The sequence below is a fragment of the Syngnathus scovelli genome, chromosome 17 (assembly GCF_024217435.2).
Source record: "Syngnathus scovelli strain Florida chromosome 17, RoL_Ssco_1.2, whole genome shotgun sequence".
Lineage (NCBI taxonomy): Eukaryota > Metazoa > Chordata > Actinopteri > Syngnathiformes > Syngnathidae > Syngnathus > Syngnathus scovelli.
In genome coordinates, this window is record NC_090863.1 from 7,263,349 (window position 1) to 7,286,590 (window position 23,242).

The 23,242-nt window shown below is 41.6% G+C and overlaps 3 protein-coding genes and 1 long non-coding RNA gene across 6 annotated transcripts in view; 3 read left to right on the plus strand and 1 right to left on the minus strand.

Annotated features, from left to right (window-relative positions):
• Window positions 1-75: 75 nt before the first annotated feature.
• LOC125985359 (uridylate-specific endoribonuclease C) lies at window positions 76-2,705 on the minus strand. 2 transcript variants are annotated; one of them, XM_049748131.2, is made up of 8 exons: window positions 2,578-2,705; window positions 2,459-2,509; window positions 1,609-1,708; window positions 1,365-1,476; window positions 1,087-1,208; window positions 906-1,018; window positions 652-805; window positions 76-579 (listed from the first exon to the last, which is right to left on the minus strand). In XM_049748131.2, exons 1-8 carry the CDS (start codon window positions 2,586-2,588, stop codon window positions 319-321), a joined length of 924 nt encoding a protein of 307 aa, XP_049604088.1. In that variant the 5' UTR covers window positions 2,589-2,705; the 3' UTR covers window positions 76-318. The 2 variants fall into 2 exon arrangements, with proteins under 2 accessions (XP_049604088.1, XP_049604089.1); XM_049748132.2 differs by lacking the exon at window positions 2,459-2,509 and having other exon boundaries at window positions 2,578-2,692.
• A 236-nt stretch (window positions 2,706-2,941) lies between these two features.
• pak1ip1 (PAK1 interacting protein 1) lies at window positions 2,942-5,551 on the plus strand. The gene is made up of 10 exons (XM_049748127.2): window positions 2,942-3,235; window positions 3,323-3,485; window positions 3,544-3,664; window positions 3,794-3,868; window positions 3,938-3,990; window positions 4,085-4,230; window positions 4,312-4,409; window positions 4,578-4,677; window positions 4,747-4,882; window positions 5,127-5,551. Exons 1-10 carry the CDS (start codon window positions 3,158-3,160, stop codon window positions 5,267-5,269), a joined length of 1,113 nt encoding a protein of 370 aa, XP_049604084.1. The 5' UTR covers window positions 2,942-3,157; the 3' UTR covers window positions 5,270-5,551.
• A 511-nt stretch (window positions 5,552-6,062) lies between these two features.
• Window positions 6,063-23,242, plus strand: part of LOC125985353 (guanine nucleotide-binding protein G(olf) subunit alpha) — a 29,038-nt gene continuing 11,858 nt past the window's right edge. Inside the window, exons 1-5 of one of the 2 annotated variants that reach the window (XM_049748121.2) lie at window positions 6,063-6,876; window positions 12,944-13,016; window positions 14,544-14,598; window positions 15,454-15,573; window positions 20,697-20,794. In XM_049748121.2, the coding sequence (XP_049604078.1) occupies window positions 6,384-6,876; window positions 12,944-13,016; window positions 14,544-14,598; window positions 15,454-15,573; window positions 20,697-20,794 (839 nt within the window). In that variant the 5' untranslated portion in view covers window positions 6,063-6,383. Of the gene's footprint in view, window positions 6,877-11,709; window positions 12,740-12,943; window positions 13,017-14,543; window positions 14,599-15,453; window positions 15,574-20,696; window positions 20,795-23,242 lie in introns of those variants that run through there. The other variant, XM_049748122.2, reaches the window with a different exon arrangement.
• LOC125985362 (uncharacterized) lies at window positions 15,580-17,786 on the plus strand. Its single transcript, XR_007487296.1, has 2 exons — window positions 15,580-16,851; window positions 16,929-17,786. It is a non-coding gene; the product is annotated as an uncharacterized lncRNA (long non-coding RNA).

Here is a 23,242-nt window from a genome sequence, read left to right on the forward strand (position 1 = left end):
CTTGTATTGTGCCTGTATGTAATTGGACCTGTTTGACTTGACGCTGGGTAAGAAAACAGAAACAAGCTTAGTGGGTTTTTTTTTTTTTTTTTAACTTTCACTTTATTGTTTGTTGTGGCTGACACCATACAAGGACAACCTTGTAACGATAACCTTGGATGATGATATTAACGATCCACACGGTTAAATACAGTGAATACCGATTCATACATCATAATTTCATTTTACCAAAAAGTTATTTTATTTTGAATAAATTGATAGAAATCTAAAAAAATTGGGTAGAATTTGGCGGGTTAAAAAAAATTTGACCAAAATAAGTTACAAGTCACGGTGGTTACTGCTGAGGAGCTTGGGGTAGGATGACCCGATGGAGCGTCTGTGCCTGTAGACCACAAGCTCCAGCACGTATTCATCCACCTTCACCTCCAAAACCGTGCACTTGTCTCTGGACGCCAGGAAGACGATGGTGAAAAAAGCCACCTCCAATTCGGGACTGACCCCCACGAAAGAGCCACCCACTGGCTTGACCAGGCCCTTCCAACTGAACTGCAAGTTGAGCACGTGGTCGTCCTCGTCAGGCTGCAAACAAAAGGTCCCAACCGAGCTGACTTCTCGTGTTGATAGATGCGGCCGGTGACTAAGACGGCTTACGGTGTTTTTGTTGTCCCGCGCTTTGTAACCTTTGTAATCGATGTGGCCGTGCTTCTCCTGCAGGTAGAACTGCACCCAGTTGTGAAGGCCTGTAATATCCTGCCCCTGCTTGGTCTCGCCCACAAACACATGCTCGAACCCGCACGAGTCCTTCCTGCACGTAGATAGCAGATGAAGGTGTCCTTGGAAATTACTTTTTGGTTCCCTTGATAGGAACTTTTTGGGAACAAGCGAACATAACATTTGGAAGTTACCCTCCGCGCCTGTCACGATGGTACAGGCGGAACCAGATGTCGAAGAGTTGCTTCTTGAATCTCACCACATCCGGTGGTGACACTCTCTTCTTAACCAGGTACTGGTGAGCAAACTGGATTCATGAAACAATAACACATGTTAACATATCTTCTTGTCACTGTCAGTGGTCCACCTTTGCACCTTCATGACTTCCGTCTCCACGATAGCATCCAGGAACTTGCGGTTCTCCTGAAGCTCCTGACGGGTCACCGACTCCGACACACCTGTCGACATCTCGTAGTTGTCCAGCAAGTTGATAAAATCTGCCATTTGTGTAGAAGACGAGAATTAATACTGACATATGGTAAGTTAACAAAAGTGTTTGTGCCGCTTTTATTTTGGTAGGTTTGTCCTTTGAAATCAACACTGACCATCTTTCTTTGAATAAAGAAATACTACATTCATAAATGTATCCATACGCGCATATGTCTCGATGCTCTTCAGTTTATCCTCGTCGACGTATTTGAAGAGTGGTGCCCTGGCACGATCCCTGGCATAGTTGCTGCCCTGAGCCACGTAACCGGCTCGCCCCTATGAAGTGCAAGGATCATCATAAAATAAGACGTGGGCCTAGCTGTGATCGCGGATTAAGAAAGTGATGTTACCACCCAGATTTATTTTATGTCTTGTGATTGACAGGTGAGGAGTCCAGGGTGAACTCACCTGAGGGTCAATGATGTAATCAGTCCCGGGTTTGAGCCGGTTGACGTCTAGACGCCACAGTTCATTTAACACATCAGTCAACTCCTGATTTGCCACATGACTGAAAAAGTAAAAGTTGACCCACATAAAAAATGTCACAGTCAAAATTCTGACATTTAACAAGCGCTTCGTTCACAGGAAATTATGAGGGTTCCCCCTAAAAACTAAAATATTTGTCAAATTATGAAGAACCATGAAAAAAAAAATTTCTAATACAGTATTAGGATTTTACTTAAGCCAAACTATGGAACAAATCCAACTCAACAAAGCAAATGCAATAGTACAAATTGACTTGCATTGATTTTTTTCCCCCTTCTAAAATACTACTTTTATTACATCTTGTATTTTTTTTCTCGGAACAGTGCATTGGTCACAAACTAATAGCCGCTTCATTAATGTGATTTTTTTCCTTGAAAAAAAAAAAAAAAAACGACTTCCCTATTCATTGACTTCCCTATTCATTAAAAGTGTACAGTTTTTTTTTTCTTGGTTAATAGTTCTCCCTGATACTGGATACAAAGTAAATTTTCTTGTTTCTACTTGAAGGGATTACTCAACAAGTCAAATATTATGGGTTCCGTTTTTCCATAACCGCCTCCTTCATCATTAAGAGGAGGATGGATTGTTGTGCAACTATAATCATCAGCAGACGTTCACACAAACACGGCAACACTACACACATTGCACAAAGTATCTGTGCGCTTAACCCCCAAGAATAAGTGCAAAAAAACAACAAAACGAAACTTTTTTTTTTTTCACTGCAAGAAGAACACAAGAGTGAAATGCCCACAGGCGTGTTTGCAATAAATACCTTCTATTGAAACGGTCAATAACGTTCCCAAGTATTGGCGTATACTTGCAGCTGCAAAATATGTGACAACGATATATTTATAAAAAATAAATAAATAAAAAAAGTTTAATTTCACTTACCGTCTTGCCATTGTTGAATTAAGAAGTTATAGACTTGACTCACATCCTTTGGACTGGGGCGGAAAAGCACCGTTTCATGCGCAGTTAGTTTATCTGTCAATCATGTTACGTCATGAAAGACAGCCAATGACGAGAGGGACAAATTCAGCGCTCACCGCCCACCTCGACGGGCGGGTCCAACCACATGATCGCCTCAGTAATTAAATTACGTTTATAGAAAAACGTTTATTGTTTTGTTATTGTTTTTTTATAGCAGTGGGTATTTGGTACAATTTCACAATTTCAGATACCACACGGGATGGTGTTAACTCGGCATCCTGACCTCTGGGTGGCGCCAGTGCAATAGGTGTTCAACGGCGAAGAAGATAACCGCGCATGCGCAGTAGACGCTCGTCATCTTGTTTTGGTTTTTCACGTGTGTGAAGGCGCACACATCGAAAATGTGTTTGTCGTCAGTCTCTTAGTTGCTCTATTGTGCTTATTTTGTGTATTTTATTTTTTAACTAGTTGAAATACATTTACTACAAGTGTGAAAAAGTGGCAGAGCTTGAGTGAAAGACAAGACACCATCGAATTTGTCATGGCCGGCTTCGTGGAGCTGGTTGCTGGCTGCTACGAGCAAATTGTGTTTGGTTACCGTGTTCCAACTGACCAGAACGTGAGTAGATTTTCACGTTATATCATTAAAATAGAATGTTACCTTAGTTGTAATTGTTAAAGTAATGGTTTCGTACGTTTTTTTTAGGAGTGGATAGCCAAGGCATACTTTACACATCACGCTCATACGGCGTCGGTGTCGGCAGTGGCAGCCAGCAACAGATATGTGGTGACGGGCAGCAAAGACGAGACCATGCTCCTGTACGACATGAAGAAGAAGGTGGAACATGGTGCTCTGCTGCACCATGACGGTGAGTGATGTCACAGGTTTGTGTGACTATCTCCCTCCTGACTATGCGTTCTCCTCAGGCACCATCACCTGCCTGGAGTTTTACGGTGCGACGCATCTGCTGAGCGGAGGAGAAGATGGACTCTTGTGTGTGTGGAGCACCAAGAAGTGGGAGTGTCTCAAGTCCATAAAAGCGCACAAGTCAGTTTTCAGTCATGAAACGAGGGGGGGCGGAAAAATATAGTGTTAAGGAAAAAAACAATCATGCAAATAATGTCAAATCCGAAGATGTGCCTAATTAATCTGATCTAATTTTTACTTTTTCTTCAGAGGTCATGTGACGTCTCTGTCTGTACATCCATCTGGTAAACTTGCATTGACGGTGGGCACTGATAAAACGCTGCGGTGAGACACACACACAAATACACATTTGGAGTAAATGCCACAGTCACTGATGTATATGTATATTTCTAGTACATGGAATCTCATTAATGGAAGATCGGCCTTCATCAAAAACATCAAACAAAGTTAGTTTTTTGCCTAAATATTACCCTTTATTTTTCCTAACACACATTTGAGGTGAAAATGTATGTGTGTGTGTGTCTTTGCTTGTGCATGTAGATGCACACATTGTGCGGTGGTCTCCGGACGGCGATAAATACGCGGTGGTCATCCAGGACAAGCTCGACCTGTACGACCTGGAGACAGCCACATTGAGCAGCACTCTTAAGAACCCCCAGAGGATCTCTGCCATCAACTTCTTAAACGTCCGTTATTGTTTTTCCTCTGATGCTTCCCTCACAGCACTTCCTGTTTTTCTTTATTCTTTTTTTTTTGTTTTGTTCTAGAATTCCATCCTGGCTGTTGCAGGTGATGACGAAACGGTGAGGCTGTGTGATGTTGCCAAAGCGAAATGGGTGTGCGAATTCAAGGCTCATGAAACCAGGTACATTCTCAAAAACATCACTGTAACATGCTCTTGATAAAAAAAAAAACTAGGCATTGGAACTATGTCTGAGATACTTATTTTTTTCTAGGAAAAAACTTTGTTAGATTTGATAGTTCCATCCCTCAACGGCAACAAAAGCACTGATGTGTCACTGTCCTTTGGTAGGGTAAAAGCAGTGGAGAGCTTCAAGCTGGACGATCACTGCGTGTTGGTCACGGCCTCCAACGACGGCTTCATCAAAATGTGGAAGCTCCATCTTAACGATGTCAGTCAGTCTCCAAACTGCCGCTGATACGACGCACGCTGTACGTTAACCAAAGGTGTCACTTGACAGGAGCTGGAGTCTCCCACCCTCCTGGGGGAAGTCAACACCATGGCCAGGCTGACATGTCTTGCTGTGCGCAAACCTTCCGCGCAACAGCAGACCTCCAAAGAAGACGAAAAAGCAGCCAAGGCCACATTGTCACAAGGTGGAGCCAGTAAATGCGCGTTCATTTGAGTCGTGCGAGTAGTTTTTATTTTTATTTCGCGAGGGCTACTCTGAAAAGGAAAAATAATTTGACTACAGGAGAATGAATCATGGCACATCTTTCAAATTCTTGCAAAATTCCCTTTCTTATAGTTATTTTTACTCATAATGTAATCTATTACCTAGTCTTCTGTTTTCCATTAATACTGATTGTACATATTTTTTCTTTACCCGTGTACCTGCAGAGGTGGCCGAGGCACTTTCGAAAACAAAGCGAGTACGCATCTTCACACACGAAGAGGTTATTATGGAAGATGAAAGCGGGCCGAAGAAAAAGAAGAGGAAGAAGAAGAGAAAGGTCGGTGGGCAACAGAAAGAAGATAAATAAATTACAAATTATATACAAAAAAAAAAATCCTCCCTTGTGTGACTCTTTGGAATAGAAACACTCTCCACAAATGGTCATTTAAGACACATACACACATGTATATATAAATATACACAATCACTTAAAATACTTTTGAACGTGTATAATTCTGTCGTTGCTATTGTTGGAATTGTATGACTTTATTCTTTTACTTTAATGTTTATTTTTGCTTCTGTACTTTTAGTAAAGCTTTGATGAGTCGCATAATATTAGAGCAACTGCTCGTGCGATGAACAACAAAAATGTTGCGAAAGTATTAATTGTGGGAATTAAATACAGAAAAAAACCTTAATTGAAATTTAAGGCGTAAAAAATTATTTCATGATAAGTCGTAGAAAAATAAGAATATTGTGGTAATAGCACTGATGTAATTTTCTTAAGATGGATTCGATAACTTGTCAATATCGTTAACATTGTGAAAAAAATGTGTAGTCCTGGGAGAATATTGTGAAATTAAGAAAAACTAATTTTTTAATGAATGTCAGACAAAAAATATATTTTTTAATGAAATTAACGTAAAATAAATATGGAAGAATGTGCAAAAAAATTTAATACGTTTACACGGGGAGACAATATAAATATCGATAAATCGTGACAATATTCAAGGGGATAAATATGGCAATTAAGATAACTTTTTTGTGTCCTTAGTTCTGTCATCGCTGGTTCCAATACCGTAATGCTGGCCACAAACGCGCACCGCAAATCCTATCGTGTTTTGCGCCCTTCGCGTTCACTCTACGGTAAACGCTGTTGTGGACCCGCAGTGTCCACGGACACGATCAGGTGATCCTTGATCGAGCTACTCGCGAACCCACCGGAGGAAAGGAAACGCACACACACATTGACAAGGGGGCCTCGAAGGCACAATGTCATGTAGCGAATGTCGGCGCCCACCCGGTGCTCCTCATTTCCATCTCGATTCCGGAGCGACAGCTTAGCGACGGACGGACGTACCGACGGACTTAACGGCCGTGTGTGCGTGCGCGCGCGCGTGTGAGTGACGATGGCTCGCTAGGGCCGCTGGCGCAGATTCTTCCTTTATGAGCGATCCCCTTTGGCACATAGCTCGTTCAGCATGGGACTGTGCTACAGTCTGCGGCCGCGGCTCTTCGGCGACCTGAGCGGCTCCATCTCCAACGCCGCCTCGGACTCGGAGCCGCATCCGGACGCGACGGCCGCCTCCTCCGCCGCTGCCGTTTCCGCGCCGACCCGCGCCCAGGGTGCTCGCCCAGCGGAGGACGGCGGTGGCGGAGGTAGATGCGAGCCCGGCCGGGGGCACGGCTCGGCCGGGGACGGAGTGCTTATCCAGAACGGAGGAGGCGGTGGCAAAGGGACGTCGTCGACCACGCCGCCGGCGGCGACGGCCGCGGCCAAGGAGCGGGGAGGACGTCGCCTGCAGCTGCCGCACAAAAGCAACAGTAGCGGCAATAAGCAGAAAAACTGGGACAAGCTCCTCATGGAGGAGAAGGAGGCCGAAAAGGAGGCGAGGAAAGTCAGCAAGAGCATCGACCGGGCCCTCAAAGAGCTCAAGAGGGAATACAAGCAGACGCACCGGCTACTGCTTCTCGGTAAGACCCCACCACCCTCCCGCCCCCTTGCACCGACACCTCCGCTTGTGACAGCGGGCAGGCGACGTGGCCTGTAGCCGGGTGATGCCATTGGGTTGGAGGGGAGGCCTTATGCCACACATCGGCGTACAGACGCTTGGCCTCCAATTTACCTCCAATTACTTAATAACACAAAGTCGTGGGGTGCACTCGCCATACAAGTAGACTGACACTGTAGTTAAAGAATTGCACAATAGGCCAATCTAACATTTAAACTGATCAACAGCAATATTGTGTTGACGACCCAGTATAGTCTGATATTAGTCATGCAAAGTGACGATACCGTTCCAAAACTTGTATCCTTACGAAACAGTTGTCTTAATTCATACGAATTTTCAGAAAACAAAGGAGGAAGGAAATGGCATTTTCAGCAAGCACATCACACTTTTTTAAATTGGTTTTGTAATAGTGAAAATTAGTAAATTAGCAATGCACCACTGCAAAACAGTGTATCCTGATCAACCCTAAAGAAAACAAGAAACAAATATATATCAACTTACAACAAAGAATAACTAATATTGTTTTTTGAAGATTTGAAGTGTCTATTTGCCTGGAAAAAAAAAGTTCATCTGCCCCCTACTGGAGTGGATGTGAAATTACACATTATTCCACTACAACTGGTTTAAAATACAGTATTTATCGTTGAGTCCACAAATATGTTAGTCTTATAAAGTCTGAATCTTATTCATCATAAATTTTATGTGACTTTTTTATTTCTCAGTGTTCTGACTTTATTGTTGTCCCATTACGAGTTTTTCCGCAAAATATTTACAAAATGTTTTAACCAAAGATGCAAGTAAACGTATTTTAGATATTTAGATTTTATGATCTTATTCTGAATCTGTTCTCGTTTCTTTTCTTTTTTTTTGTCTCTATTTAATATTGTAATATTTATGAATTAAGGTTTAGGTTCAGCAACAAGTGGAATTTTATTCAGAATCATTGTAGTTAAATTATAATTTAAAGTAATCCATGTTGTACAAGCTTTTAGGTCAAACCTCAAAATCAAAATATCTCCATAACCTCGTGTGCTAGAAAAAAAAAGTAAAGACACTTGAAATCATCAGCACCCAAATGACATTTATGAACATAAAAAGCCATTTCTGATTAGAATCTGCTACTGATGATTGTTATTAGTCACACTCACACCCTTGACTGACTATATGCGTCATCTCCGCATACATGGGTATCACGAGTATGCGTCGCATTGGTTTCACATCTAACCTTCGTACTCTATTTACATTGCTTGTGAAAAGGAATTCAAAATTTTAATTGCTGTAAATGTGCCCCCCCCCCCCAAAAAAAACACAATTAGCACACGTAACCCAAATTCTATAGGAATATAAAAAAAAAATCTAATGTTGGGAGAATAGTCTTTTTTTTTTCAAGGAAAAAAATCGTAATCTTTACTAGGTCATGATTTTCGAAGAATAAAATCGTATTATTTAAAAGTTAGTCATAATATTATGACATTGAAATTGATAAAGAAAAAGTAATATTGCCAACCCTCCAAATTTCTTTGCAATATGTTATATGTGCACTCACTAGTCTAAACATGGTATTCTGATTAATATTGTATTTGTGGAATCTGAGTTAAGCATCATAATTCACCTCAGTGGGCGGCCATTTTGCCACTCGCTGTCCACTGAAAATGACATCACACTTTCTCAAGTCACAACCAATCATGGCTCACCAGTTTTCTCAAGCCAAGCCGTGATTGGTTGTGACCTGAGACCTGACAAATGATAATAAACAGAAAGAATTTCTACAGAAACAATCAGGTCCTGACTCATCCATGAAAAAAATGTAAATTGCAAAATTATGACTTTCAAAATGTTACCATCTAATTGTGTTGATTTTCTGTGTTGATAGCAATGACACATTTGTGAAATTGCATAATTCCTTTAGTGGTTGTGTTCTTTTGTGTTAACCAATGCAGAGATGATGGGAACAGGAAGTGGCTTTTATGTCTTAGACAGGAAGCTACTTTATTGTAGGCTGGGCTGGTACGGCACCTTTGATCATGAATGGTTTTCTCGCTGTTAGCGTTTAGCATTACCATTGTTGACGTGAATGGAATGTACATTGTAATACAAACCTGTGTGAATCGGGAAATTGATTTTGATTTAAAAGATGCGAGGGCATCACATCGGATCAAATCGTTTCACTTTAAAATATATCGAGATGTCTTGAAGCGTCTTTTATTGGAGAGATGCACACACCAATTGTGAACCCTTCTGTTACTTTATTTTATTAGGAATAGCAGTACTAATGTTGAAGGGTCATTTTGACCCGAGATAGTTTAACGATCCATCCATCCAGTCTGTATCTGAACCGCTCTATGTGTGTTAAAACCTTTTGAATATACTTTGGACGAACAGGACTTTGATTTACACATGTTGATAAATGGACACAAGACACCTATTCTTAATTTTACTTGCCACATGAATCGCCTTGCCATTTTCTAGTTTTTTAAAATTCACTATAAGCATGCAGAAACATACAGTGCAAAACGCCACTATTTTCCAACACAAGTTTTTTTTTATTTCTTGCGACTCTTATTAGGCAATTATCAAAATTGATGGTGTGATGTCCTCAGGTTGATTGCCATTTGAACTCTCACTCACTCCGGCCTTCTCTCATGTTCCAAAAACATACATGTTTGAATCACTGAAGACTAAATTGTGTTAATGGTCATTAATTTATTCATTTTCTCAACCGCTGTGAATTTATGAGCCTTGCGCTTACTGGCAATCATTCCAGGGTCAAAATGAGCTGGGAGAGGCTCGACCACACTTTTTTTTTTGACCCGACTCAAAGCATGAAGGTTAAAGTGAACAATCCCGAAAGAACACTGGACTGTGTGACTACTGTCTTTATCTTTATGGCTTTATTGTGTATTTGCACTGGAGCGTGTGCTGTAAACTCATCAACCTCATTCTTTTTTTTTTTTTTACAATCCAGTCTATCAAATGCACGGACAGCAGTCGTAGACACAAGAAGCAGCTCTCTCACCGAGCAATGAAAATTGCATAACTTCACATGATGTCATCGACAAGACGTTCTTGTCAAATGAAAAATGTGGCAAGTTAAAAAACAGCCGGATAAATATTGTGTTTTTGGAATAAGAAATGAGCAGAATTATACAGCCGTCCAAAGAGGCTGACATTTTGGTAGCCTCGCCCACCCTGTCATTGACTGAATTTGATGTCCAAGTGTTTACAGGCTCGCTGTGTAAACGTCACGGCTCACCTGTATTCTAGGTTTGGTCACGTAACACTCATAATGCAAGCCCGAGGGCATTGACGTCAATTTCAGTTGACAGCAGGGGGCGGTGCTGTGTAAAATGTCAGCTTCCTCCTGAAATTGGATGGATTGTTCTGCTAAATCAATCTATAATAAATATTTGATTTTAAGAAAAAACACTTTTAGATTTCACTAATTATTTAAAAACATGCAGAAGTATTGGAAACGAGTACAAGATAATAAACTATAATATCAAGAAAAATATCTCGATGCATTAGATAAAAAGCATATACATTACATGACCAATATTTTTTTAAAATGGGCAAAAATCACCAAATATCAAAAACACAAATACAAAAAGTATTAAAAAACCATACATAATTATTAGATCAAATACACAAATACTAGAAAGAAACATAAGATTTTTTTTGGGGGGGGGAATAAATTAGGAATGTCTTGCTAAAGCTTTTTCACTCATTAGACAAAAATTAAAAATGTCCCGATACAACTTTTTTTGTTTCCCATATGTCGATATGTTGATATTGATCCGATGTATCAGCAGGAATGATAAATGTTTTTATTTATTTTTTGGTATGAAAGGCTATAAGAGACTTGATCAAGTGATATTATTCAAACACCCCTCCTAAAAATGTACAAATATTACATTTATGTACACAATTTCAGTAAACAGTTCAGTGACTACTTGTCACCCTTTAAATAATCATTTTGCGCAATGCTGAGTTATAGTCTCGCGAGATTAGGGAACATCACACGTGATGATGGTTGCAACTCTAAAATGTGTGCACTACCAGATCTAACCACTCGAGAGTACTGTGGGACAGCTTCGCACGGTAACAACTGTTTGGGACCGGGGTAGCGCGCACGCGCGTGTGTGCGCATGCGTGTGTATCCATTTGAACTTTATTACCCATATTAAATTAAATGTTAACATTGTGACTGCACTGCATCACACCTAGCAGCTAAAATGCACAATGATAAAGAATATTTTTGGGTTATACAAGGCAAGCATTTGTGCAGGAGAGGAACAACAAAACCCAAGAGCTTAAATAAAATTATCCCATTGTAAACAAAACAGACCACCCAAAAGAAAAGAAAAACGCAAAGGAAGCGTAACAAATAAATATAAGTGTAAGACACCATCAAAATGACAATGATTGATAAAGTTCTGATTTTACCTCAATTTTACGTGAATATTTTGTATCAGCTGGGAAAAATTGGTCATCAATCTAGGCATAAGCTTTTTGTCCAAAGCTTAAGAGACGTAAAATGTAGGTAAATATACTAGAATAAATTTTTATGCATATGACACTTAAAATATACTTATTCACATTTTTATTAATGTTGATGAAAACATTACAATCACAACGACAATATTCAAAGAAATTATATTTTATTTTTTTATTGTTATTTTATGATTTATGGTCTATTATTAGGTACTACCACAATTTCTTACAGTAGACACTCACGGCCGCCATGTTTGTAGTTTTTAATCGCTGCAGAGGGAGGGCGTCGCGTTCTGGAGAAAATGACAGAGGCGTTCAAGAACTGCTCCGATTGTCGTTTTTTTTTTTTTTTTTATTTCGCTCGTGTATATTTCGTTTCACTGGGAGGCGTTAATGAATCACCACGACGGTATTTTTTTAGGGTAGCGGAGGATGGTAAATCCCGGCGCGAGAGCTCGTTGCTAGCAGGTCACAGCCGCTGTGCTGTAGACCCATCCCCTCTTGTCAGTCAGCAGTTCTAGGCGTCCAGGTTTCCACCCCTCCGCTGACTGGTGTGACAGCAAGCACAGCGAGGGACTAAATCGGGGAATGGCTTCCGTCGCTTCGGACACACAGGTTTTGGAAGTGCCGTGCCGCTGCGGGCTAGTTAATGTAATGCTTTAGCGCGCGGGTTCGTTTTCCACCACGGGCCACGGCTACTTCCTGGTGCCACAGCGAGAGGCAGTGCTGAGTTGAGGAGACACAAATCTTGAGAGATAGAGGAGGGGGTGAGAGAGAGAGAGAGCGAGAGAGAGAGAGAGAGAAAAGAGAGAGGGGCCGGAGATAGCAACGTTTGGCTACATTCACGGATATTACAAAGGCCTCCCTCTCTCTTTTATTTATTTTTAGTTTTTTTTTTTCCAGCCACATCTTTCCCCCGGTTTCTCCGCTGCTCAGTCAACTACCAGGCGGATTGGATGACGCTCGGCTGCGGCTAATAGCGGAATCATAACGGGGGACGGATTCCTCCCTTCCCGAGAAGCCTCTCGAGAGATTGGTTTCTTTTCTTTTTTTTTTCCTCCTTTTTTTTTTTAAATTATTTATTATTACTAAGAAAACCATTCGATCATTCCGTCACCATTTCAAAAGAACATCCCGGGCGTTGTATTTTGTTTTTGTCGGCGAAGGAAGGGCTTTTTTTCGGGGGCGACGGAAGATGGGTTGTTTGGGCAACAGCAAGACTGAAGACCAACGCATCGACGAGAAGGCTCAGCGAGAGGCGAATAAAAAGATCGAGAAACAGTTGCAGAAGGAGCGACAAGCGTACAAAGCCACACACAGGCTCTTATTACTCGGTAAGACTCGTCTGGGATGATGAAATGTGAGCTAGTAAACCACCGCTACCCCCATTTTGCTCCTCGTTTATTAGCCAACACGTCTATGACAGCAGCGCCTTGCTAGCATGTCATGGGAGGGTGGGGGGTGAATTGACGCAAGGCTACGTCCCAAAATGTCTATTCCCCCCCACCCTTAATGTGTATTTATGTGTTCGTTTAAAGGTGCTGGGGAGTCCGGAAAGAGCACCATAGTGAAACAGATGAAGATTCTCCACGTCAACGGCTTCAATGCAGAGTAAGTGTTCAATAGCTAAACATGGATGGATGGATTGATTGATGGATGGATGGACGGATGGATGGATGTGGCACATTTTCATGACCCATCATCACCCACCAGCCCGAGGAGGCCACACCATGCGAAGCGCCAACCCAGCGGTTCTTCCTTCCCCAGGCACTGCAGCGCCTGTTGGGCAGTTACATCCCATCTATCCTCTGTTCTCTCTCTCTCTCTCTCTCTCTCTCTCTCTCTCTGCATTTCTCTTGCCTCTCGCACCACGCATGGCGCCATGCATATGCGGGGATTGGCACGACCATGTCACGCACATGTCAAATTCACTGCTTCCTATGCCACGGGTTAGGGGGGGTGACGAGTTGCTATCGATGCTGGGGGGGGGTACCTATTGATGATTTGTTTTTGCTGCGAGGGCCTAACGCGCGCCATGATCGATCAGGCCAGCACTCGGTTTGCAATTGCAAAACAGCAATCGTATCTCGAAACAATACGAGTTTGTTTGTCCCGGGCAATTGAAACAGTTGCCATTTCAGGCACAATTGATGTCATAAACCATTTTAAATATAGTACAGGTCACATTGTATGCCATATTTCTACAGTAAGCTATTTCAGTTCAATTCATTGTCTAGTTAGTTTTTGTAGATAGAGGATGTGAATAGTTAAGCTCATTTTTTGCTAGTTGGTTGTTTTTTTTATATCATTTTACTGATACCGCTAACCTTAAAACTGCAATTGCTGTTTGTCCTTTAATGACATCATAAATAATGATTCAAAATCATATTTATGCAATTTCGCTATTTCTTTTTAGTAGTTGGTATCTGATATAATTTTACTCATACCGCCAACCTGAAAATAATGTGCAAGAGACATCACTTGATGGCTTCCCACGTGCTTTTGTCATAAACAATTATTTCAAATATTTCAAGTCGACATGTCACATTTTTAAGTCATATTTCCTGAATAAGCAGTTTTTTTTTTTTTTTTTGTAGTTCCATTGTTTTGTCATCTATTACAGCGACAAAAGCGCTATATCAAAAAAGATGTATTGCAGATAACTTAAAAAATAGCAATCTGACATTTTTAGGAGCAGATTTAAGGTGGTCATTTTTAAAGCTACTTAAATTGGATTCGTTCCATACTTTCAAGATAAAGATACGTTCTTTTCAAAGATACTTCAATTTGGTTTTGAATAGTCTGCCTGGTAGATGAGTTGCGCGTACGCTTCATTTTTCACTGTGAGTGGAGTTGCCGACCAGCCGTTGAATCCAAACTGGCTCTCTCCTGGCATTTGAGGGTGGCTTCTAGGAACCAGGAAGTAGCCTGCTAACACACACTCGCAGATGTCCGCAGAGTTTTGGCGCTCTGCTGAGCGATCCTCAGTGTCACACCCGTCATGGGACGGATGCCAGGTATCAACAAAATGAGAATGGAGCAAACGTTCCTCCACTTGCCATCATTTGTCCACCTTGACAATGCACCTGGCTCATCTGGCTCCCTTAACCAGTTCACTCTCCTTGTCTTTCCATGTAGGGAAAAGAAACAGAAAATCCAGGACATCCGGAAAAACGTCAAGGATGCCATAGTGGTGAGTTGGCCCACAGTGTTTTTTAGTCTTGAGCTAGAGCAAAATTTCAGTTCCCCGTTGGCAGATTGTAAGCAATTCTTCAAAATTGCAGTCATGTGCTTGCTTCTAGCTATTTCTTACCGAAGTGTGCTAATGTGGAGTAAGAATTTTGGACTGGGCTACGTAGGTCTTTGGATTGTACCGCAAAGTCGTATCAGTAAAGTTGTTTGAACGAGTTGGGAAAACTAAATGCTAAAAGCTGCTAAACGCGAGCAATTAGACCTACTCTGTATCAGAAACGCAAAATGTTTTTGTATCGGAATTAATCAGTATGTAAACTGATTGACTCTGTGATTTCTAAATCTAAATCAGTATACATGCAAAAGTTTGGGAACACTTTCTTTTTTTTTCCATTTAAAAATGTCCTCAATTGGAGATGAATAGTAATCGACATTATGAAGAGGTCTTGATGGAATTATTTAGTAAACCAAACTGTGATCAAAACAGAATGTTTTATAACGGTATTCTTCAGATAGCAGCTTTGCACATCTTGGTATCCTCTCAGTCGATTTTAATGATGTGGATGATGCTGAATGACTTTCAATTCACAGCTGGGCATTATCAAAATTTAATAGCTTGAATTTCTTGACCTCTTAATGTGTTTAAGACCAGATGAATTTGAAGGTGTTTCCAAACTTTTCTAAACTACGTAATAAAACATGTTTTCATAACAGTTGGAGAAGAAACATCAGTACCACTGCAAATACAAAAACTGCCATTTTGAACAATAGTGTATCACAACAGCTAATTCCTCTTTCTATGCTGATTGTGTTTTTTTTTTTTTTTTTTTCCCCTTCTCTCCCAATCTCTGTACAGACGATAGTGTCGGCGATGAGCACTTTAATACCCCCTGTCCCGCTAGCCAACCCAGAGGACCAATTCAGGATCGAATACATCAAGAGCATAGCACCTCTCTCTGACTTTGACTACTCACAGGTAGGATGCTCCTCGCTTTTCCTCGCACTCAGGTTGAAGTTTCACTTTCACCGTTGTGTGAGCAAGGTCACTTATGTGAAAGCCCCTGACCCCTAACCCAAGCCCCTCTTTTTGATGCTGGAGATTAGCTTGAGGAAAAGACCGCTGGGGGTTCGAACGTTTCCCTCTTGTTGTCGCAGAATGGTGGGCTAAAGAAACTCTTACTATATTTGATGGAATTCTTGATTTGCAACACTTTTGCCGTTCTCCGCCGCTCACTGCAAACAGCATCACTTTTAGTTGTACCCACAGATTGTGTCCCTCAACGATATCAATTCCACTTCAAGCGATGCAGCAAAGTATGAGTAGACCTGTCACAATAAATTTCCTTGCAGGAACTATCAGGGTATACGATAGCGTTGTTCTTTTATGCCATTGATATGGTAGGAGATCATAAGAATTTTAACAACATTCTTTAGAACAGCAACTCGCTGTATTTTGGAGAATAATGAAGAAAACAGACAAAAATTAAATAAAATACACTCGGGCTCTGTTCTGAAAAAAATTCAACATGTATGACACGAATTGACAAGAGTGTAACTTCATGAATGAAATGAATTGCAGCACACATTCTGTAAACTTAAAAGGAAAATGAATTTTTTGAACGATGTCAATTTGCTGTTGACTCCGCTGGCTAAGCTTTCAAGTAGAGAAAATCCCTATGTAATTGATACCCATTGAAATGCATTTGGTGTGGAAAGAGTTTATGCATCATATGTTTTTGAAATTGATCTGTATTTTTTTTTTTTCTTGACATATGACCTTATGATTTAAAGTATTATATCATGAATATACGGACGGACGGGGCTGTGGCCAGTCAGGCAGTTCATTAGTTTGTTTGGAGGTAAAGATTGCAAGGGAATTTATTTTTGTCGATGGAGTCCCTGTCGTGTCAATGGAACAGTCCAGCCAGCCTCCAGAATAACCAGTCCGTTTGTAGCGTCGTCCTCCGTGAACCAGGAAGTAGCCTCCTCGCAAATAAACAGGTGGATCTTACTGTTGCTATAGTTAGTTTCATTTTATGGACTCCCACTTCCAAAATATTATCAACCCATCTCACCAGTATGTTTGTATGTTTCTCCTTCACGCTGGCTCACCCGCATTTTGCGACAGAAAGCCAAACAGCAGCAGCAGAATGTAAAGGCGGCTACCACCATGTTGCCGCTGGCCGCACTCTCAACCTTTGCCTCGTCAGACCATAAAACTTTCCCCCGCGAGCAATTTCCTTTGTTTCACGAGGTCAGCTGCAAACTTGAGCGGTCTTCCTTTGACTACTTGAGCACAGTACTAAATATATCTATTTTTTTCCTTTCTAGACAAGGTCTATATGTCTTTATTGCCTGAAAACACGTGAAAAGAAAAAAAAAGAGTGACAGTGGACAATGTTTTTATTGTACGTATGAATAATAATCCACATTTTAAGTCGTCTGAATGACTTACTCTCTCGGGTAGGTTGTTAGCTTCATTTCATGACAAGCAAAATGTAAATTTTTTGGGGGGGAATAATCAGAATGTTTACTTTTATGCACTCTCCAATGCAAATGCAAACAAACACTAGCGCCACTGCTACGCTAGCCTCGCTACTACCCTGACGTGTTTCCATTTACTGACAGTGGCGCATCTCGGAAAGCCTTTCGGCCATTAAACTCCACGTCAATATTCAGCGAAGGCCCACTCGGGGCTGTGCAGCGAGTCCCAAAAAAAAAAAAAAAAAACGGGTTCGCGTTTGTCTTGTGTTTGTGTGCCCCACAGCTAGAGTTACAGTGTCGTGTGGCAGGTGAGCTTCAACTTCACACAAACCACGCCCACTGCTCTACTTTGTGTGTGGGTGCACTTACTCATAGCGCCAGTAGTGCTCATTTTTACACCGCACGTGTCAAGTGACACAATTCCAACGTGGCCCATTTTGATACGCATTAGGGCAGTGTAAGCGAAATAAAATCATAAGAATTAGATTTCCTCTAATCCACTTTTAATGCAGGCGTACTCCTAACGTCCGCGTGACAGTGTCTCGATGACAAACCCATATTTATGAGTTGTTCTTCATTCTTTATGTCACGATGTACATAAAGTTCTCAGGAAGATCAAACCATAAATCTGAAGGACTTTAAGCAGACTCAATTCAGTTTCAATTTGAGCAAACCATTTTTCCACTTTGAACAGGAAATTGGAAACTTAGCTTCTCTGATACTAATCATATTACTCTATAGGAATGCAAGCATATTTAACATCAGAAATGAACATGCTTCACTATTATTATTTTCAAAATTCATGGATGCTAGTCATTAAAACAGCAACTGCTGGCAGTTTTTATAAACTTTGTTTTGATAAACCAAATGTTGACAACTTTTAGAAAGGAGTGTTTGGATAAAAAAAAAATACTACACTCTTAAGATTCTCTTGTCACTGATTGAAATCATTCAATTTGATTAGTTCTCTTTCATAGAAATGCAGGGTACATCTTCCGTTGCAACGATGACTGGGGGGGCGGAGCTATACAGCGAGAGCTACTACATGCGACTTAGCAACTTTGCTATATATAGTGACTTCTCTGACCTCACTAGCAATTTTTTTCCCCCCTCACAATAGCAACTAGAAGCTATCTAGTGGTGTTTGGTTGTGTCATTGGTGACTACTGGAAACTCTAAGCTAGTGATATGACGCTAACATAAAGCCATCACTGGCTAATTCAACCGTATCACCTTCAGCTTCCACACCAAGCTGCAGCTTTGTCAATCATTTCACCTATTTGTGTATTTTATGCAAGCCATTAAAGAGTCCATAAGTCCAAAAGCTTGTTAAGACATGGATGGATGGATTTTGGCCTTGTTTTGCTCAGCCTGACTTGCAGTTTGATTGGAGCAAACCGTTTCCTCGCACACAAGCCCATCACGATCTGTCGCCGAGGCTTAATGCTCATTTCAGGAAAGGGTTAAAAAAAAAAAAAAAGTGTTGAAGCAAATTCCCTCCTGGTCTTTTATCAGTTGCTCTGTAGGGCACTGTAGCACACACTGCATTTATTCAAAGGCCCAGTGTCACACGCCTCTGTGGAAACGAGCCCTGAGGAGCACATGCAGCCTCCAACTGCCAACAATACCCAACCCCCTTCCACCATCAGCGCCCTTGCTTCTTCCACCCTGTACCCCGGCACAAGCGCTTCATAGGGCGGCCCGTCCTTGGACTTTGAGCCCCTCCTTCCTTGTGAGATTTGGCAAGAAGCGCCCGACGGAGAATGTAATCAGTAAATCTTATTCAGAGCAGCTGAAAAGAAAGTAAACACGGTGCCGTTGCCTTTGTGCGGCTGAACGCTGTGACCGTGCTGGTTTAAAAAAAAAATTTTTAAAAAAAGACTAGCAAGTTGGTCCTGTTCATGAGTGACTGCCCCCACCGAGCGAAGCTACCACGCTAGCAATGACGTTCACATAGCTGCTGCAGATTCCAGCAGTAAGATAATTCGATTTTTTTTTTTGGGGGGTTTGTTTTAAAGTGCCACTTTGAACTTTTACATCCATCCAGTTTCATTGCACCGCTTATCTTCATTGGGGTCACGGTGGAGCTGATGACATTGGGCGAGAGGCCTGCTACTCCCTGGAGCGCGGGGAAGACATGCATAGTCCACACAAGAAGACCCAAATGTTGACCCTCAATCTAGAAGCGTGAGGCAAACGTGGAAACCACCTGTGCCACTTTCACACCACATTTCCGATAAAGTTCTGCATCAGAAGTGTCATGGTGGATCAGCACATTTACACATCCGTCACAGCTTCCCCTATTAAGATAACTAGGAGGGAGTCTGGTCAATTTTTTGTTTCCCGCACTCGTTCAGTTTTTTGCAGGCATTATGGTAGCTGAAAAAAACGGTTTACAACTGACCTGTGAATATTTTCTGGGCACGTTATTTCCAAGCTGCTCTCCCATGTGCAAAAATGCACTCTGCCTCCACCTACTGGACTGGAGGGGAATAGCAACAGATGATCTTTTCGAACCAGGCTTTTTGTTCGTTGCCTCTGCTTTCTGAAAGGACTGTACTGAACAGTTATTGGTTGTCTTCCCCGCTGAACTCAATCACCGGATCTGCCGAGAGGATGTCTCCCAGACCATGTGATCATTTATCAGCCTCCGGTTGGGAGCTACTTTGAGCCTTCTTTGCACAGTGCGAGCGTAGAGCCAGCAAGAAGTGCACATGGTCATGTGCTGGTTTTGGGCGATGGGGAGAGGGAGGTGCCCGCAGCAGTGCGAAGGAGGACAACCAGCGACGCGCTCGTCCAATCGTCTTGTGCAAAAGCAAACAAACAGAGTCCTGGGAAATGTCTCAAAGTCATTGATAAGAGGGTAACGCTTTTCATAATGCTCCTCGTTGCAGGATGCTGACTGAAAGACGACAACGTTGTTTACTGCATCATCTCAACAATAGGAAGGATCTCCATGTTTGGGCCTTTTGTTTTTTAGAAAGGAGACGCTTTTCAGGGTTTTAGTCGACAGTCCGACAGAATTCGCCTTTTCTTATATTTAGATTTTTAGAAATTTCTGAAATAAATGAGATGAAATAACGCCTGCTTACTTTTTTAATCTCTTATATTCAATATTTTGACTTTCTTATGCACATGTGTAGATACAAACTTGTGTGTATTTTGCCCATTGAGTCTACACACTGCACTATTTATCCACAGGCAGGCCTAAAGATATAATTATGAATTTGTTAAAGCCTTTATCTCATCGAGGTGTGAACAATTGCCGCTATTTGCAATGGTAGTGAATTTGGCGTTTCCGTCGGGGTTCGTTCAAGGTCGCGAACGTTTGCCAAAGGTTGGCCCGTTCTAAACATGTCGGTGAACATTTATGACCTTGAACGAACCTTGATATCAAACCTTGTTTTGCTACTTTCGGCGGCCATTGCAAATGTTTGCCCCTTGGTGCCTGCTTAGTTAAAAATCACAATGATCTATGTTGCTCTGCGACTTATTTGTTCCGCCAAATCTGCCTCCTCTTTAATGGAGGATTTTACACTACGATATTACGGAAGACGCCATCTATTTCCCCCGTCATGCCTCACTGACCCTTTCTTCCTTTCCTCCCCGCCTCAGGAGTTCTTCGACCACGCAAAGAAGCTGTGGGACGATGAAGGGGTAAAGGCGTGCTTCGAGAGGTCCAACGAGTACCAGCTGATCGACTGCGCACAATAGTGAGTGTGACACTTGTTTCTATGTAGGTTATGCAATTTGCAATGTGCTTTTTTTCGGGGGGGTGTAGACATTGTCGTCTGTCTACGTGGGTGGCGAAAAAGCCCCGCGTCGTGCGCCGTTGTCGTGTCACGTATGAATATGACAGCCGCGTGTTTGTTCTCGGCGTGGCAAGACAAGCGGCGGTCGAGCGTTTGTCCTTTGGAAAATGCTGTGTGTGTGACATCTGCAAAGTCTAAGATGGCCTACATCATTTAAAGCCCCCCCCCCTCCTTACCCCATTTACTGTAAATACACTCACCTCACAAGTTATACCTGCAGAAACTAATGCACAAGAATATGTTGGTTTTAAAGTGTCAATAACAATTGAGAACAAATTGACATTTCCCACCCCCCCACGGTAAATTTATTATTTGCCTTTTTTTTTTATATGAAACATGAAAATGCCATCTTGCAGTCAGCCAGTTTGTCATATACAAAGCACAGTAAAAAAAAAAAAAAAGAAGAGAGAACAAATAACTCAAAATACAGCTCAGATGATCAAAAAGTTATGGGAATTCACAGGGAGCAGCCCTGTTATCACATGTCAGAGGCAACAAGCCTAAGGTTCCAGAAGTATCTTGTACAAGAGATAAAGAGTATCCAGGTCCAAGATAGTTCAAGTGTGATTGCTAGATTCTGTGAAATTAGTCTACTTTGTAATGTAAAATATTCCAAAGGAATCAACTCCATTATTACCTTAAGCTAATCATAAACAGAAGGGCTTTTATCAAACAGCAACTATTTAAATAATTACCTAATCGTTTAGACTAGCGCCATTGTTTAACTTCAAATTGTCTCTCGAGTAATTTCACTGATTTTTGTAATCCTTCACAAAAGCAGGCAGGACTGATTTTTTTTTTGTGTCAAATTTCAGTCAGCCATAGTGACATTTAGGCCATCTTACATAGTGACCCTGTGGTGACCTATTTAGGACCAGCTCCAAGTTGCGACTCCATGCCTGATAATGACGAAGCCATTCAATGTCTGTACAGTCCCAGGAAGTCATTTTAATTCACAAATTCCACCTGATGGAGAAAAGGCTTGCTGGATGTGGAAATAGACACTTGATGAGAAAATGTCGGTTTGAAGCTTCAAATGGTCTCGAGCTTGACTTTGTCGTGGTCGATGACTTGTACGGCGTATGTTCAAATCCATTGAACAAATATCCACTATGAATTGCTACATCCCAACGGGGACAAAGGCATATATGGGTCACAATGGGTCTTGTGGAGCCCAGCACCTGTTGTACAACTCCTGACCCTGTTTGGAAATCCTGATAAGTGCGGTGGTGTGTGGCAAGATGTTTGGGAGACTGTGCCAAAGACGTTTTCTTATTGTCGTCTGGATTGACTTGTAGGTGAGTGAGCATGAAGATATGCACCGAGCAATTGTTTCCCCTCCCCATCCCAAAGGTTGGCTGACTTTATCTGGTAGAGTTCAGTCAAAGGCACATATAATCAGTGACTTAGGTTTAGTGGATTTACAATGCAGGTCCAAGTGTCCAATGTGGCTTTAATTCAATAAAACAACCTGTGTTCAGAATGATTGCGAGCAACTAAATTAAACATATTTAGTTAGTGGTCTTGATCCAGTTCTTCCACCCGCCATTGATTTAAATGAATGAAAATCCAGCCTAAGTTCCGGCAAGCTTTTCTTCTTCTTCTCCACCATCTTCCCAAACATATCGGACTCCTCGAACATAAATTTGACTGTGCCGGGTCAAGTTCTACGCCTGAGAGCAGAAAGGAGAAAAGGGGGCGGTCAGGTGACACTCACATGGCCTCTCCAAGCTCCGCCTTACAGAACACGCTTCCTCTTTTTCTGTGCTCTTTGCCTGGCTATGTGCTCACAGGCCATAATCAATGTAACCGTACTTAGAAAAAGTTCTACGGGATATTACAATTTGCGGGAATACAATTTCGGATGATGCTTTCTTTTCATGGTAAAAGGCATTTTTAAAGTGGGAGCTATGTGACCAATAAGTTGGAACCCCCATCCATTATCTGTACCACATAAAAAGGAGCTCAACAAATAAGTGACTTATTTTGAAATTATAAGAAAAGAATGGCTCAATAATCCTCGACATATGGTGTTAGTTTGTGACTTTGACCCTCCTAGCTTAGCTTTGCTATAGGCATGCAGCTCAAAGGCTACGTGTTGTCTACCTAGTCATGTCTGTGGTAATGATGTAATGGGTGGTAATGATGTACAGTAAATCCCCCTTCATCCATAAATCACTCTCTATAAATCGCTACGTATCTCTCTATCGCAGTTTCCCCCCCTCCGTATCTTTCTCTGATTTCTTTCTCTCTTGCTCTCGCACCGCTTTTCTAAAAGCCCCCATTTTCATTACATGTAGCATAACTTCATCTTTGTTCAGTCTGTGTATGTATCTAAAAAGATACGAT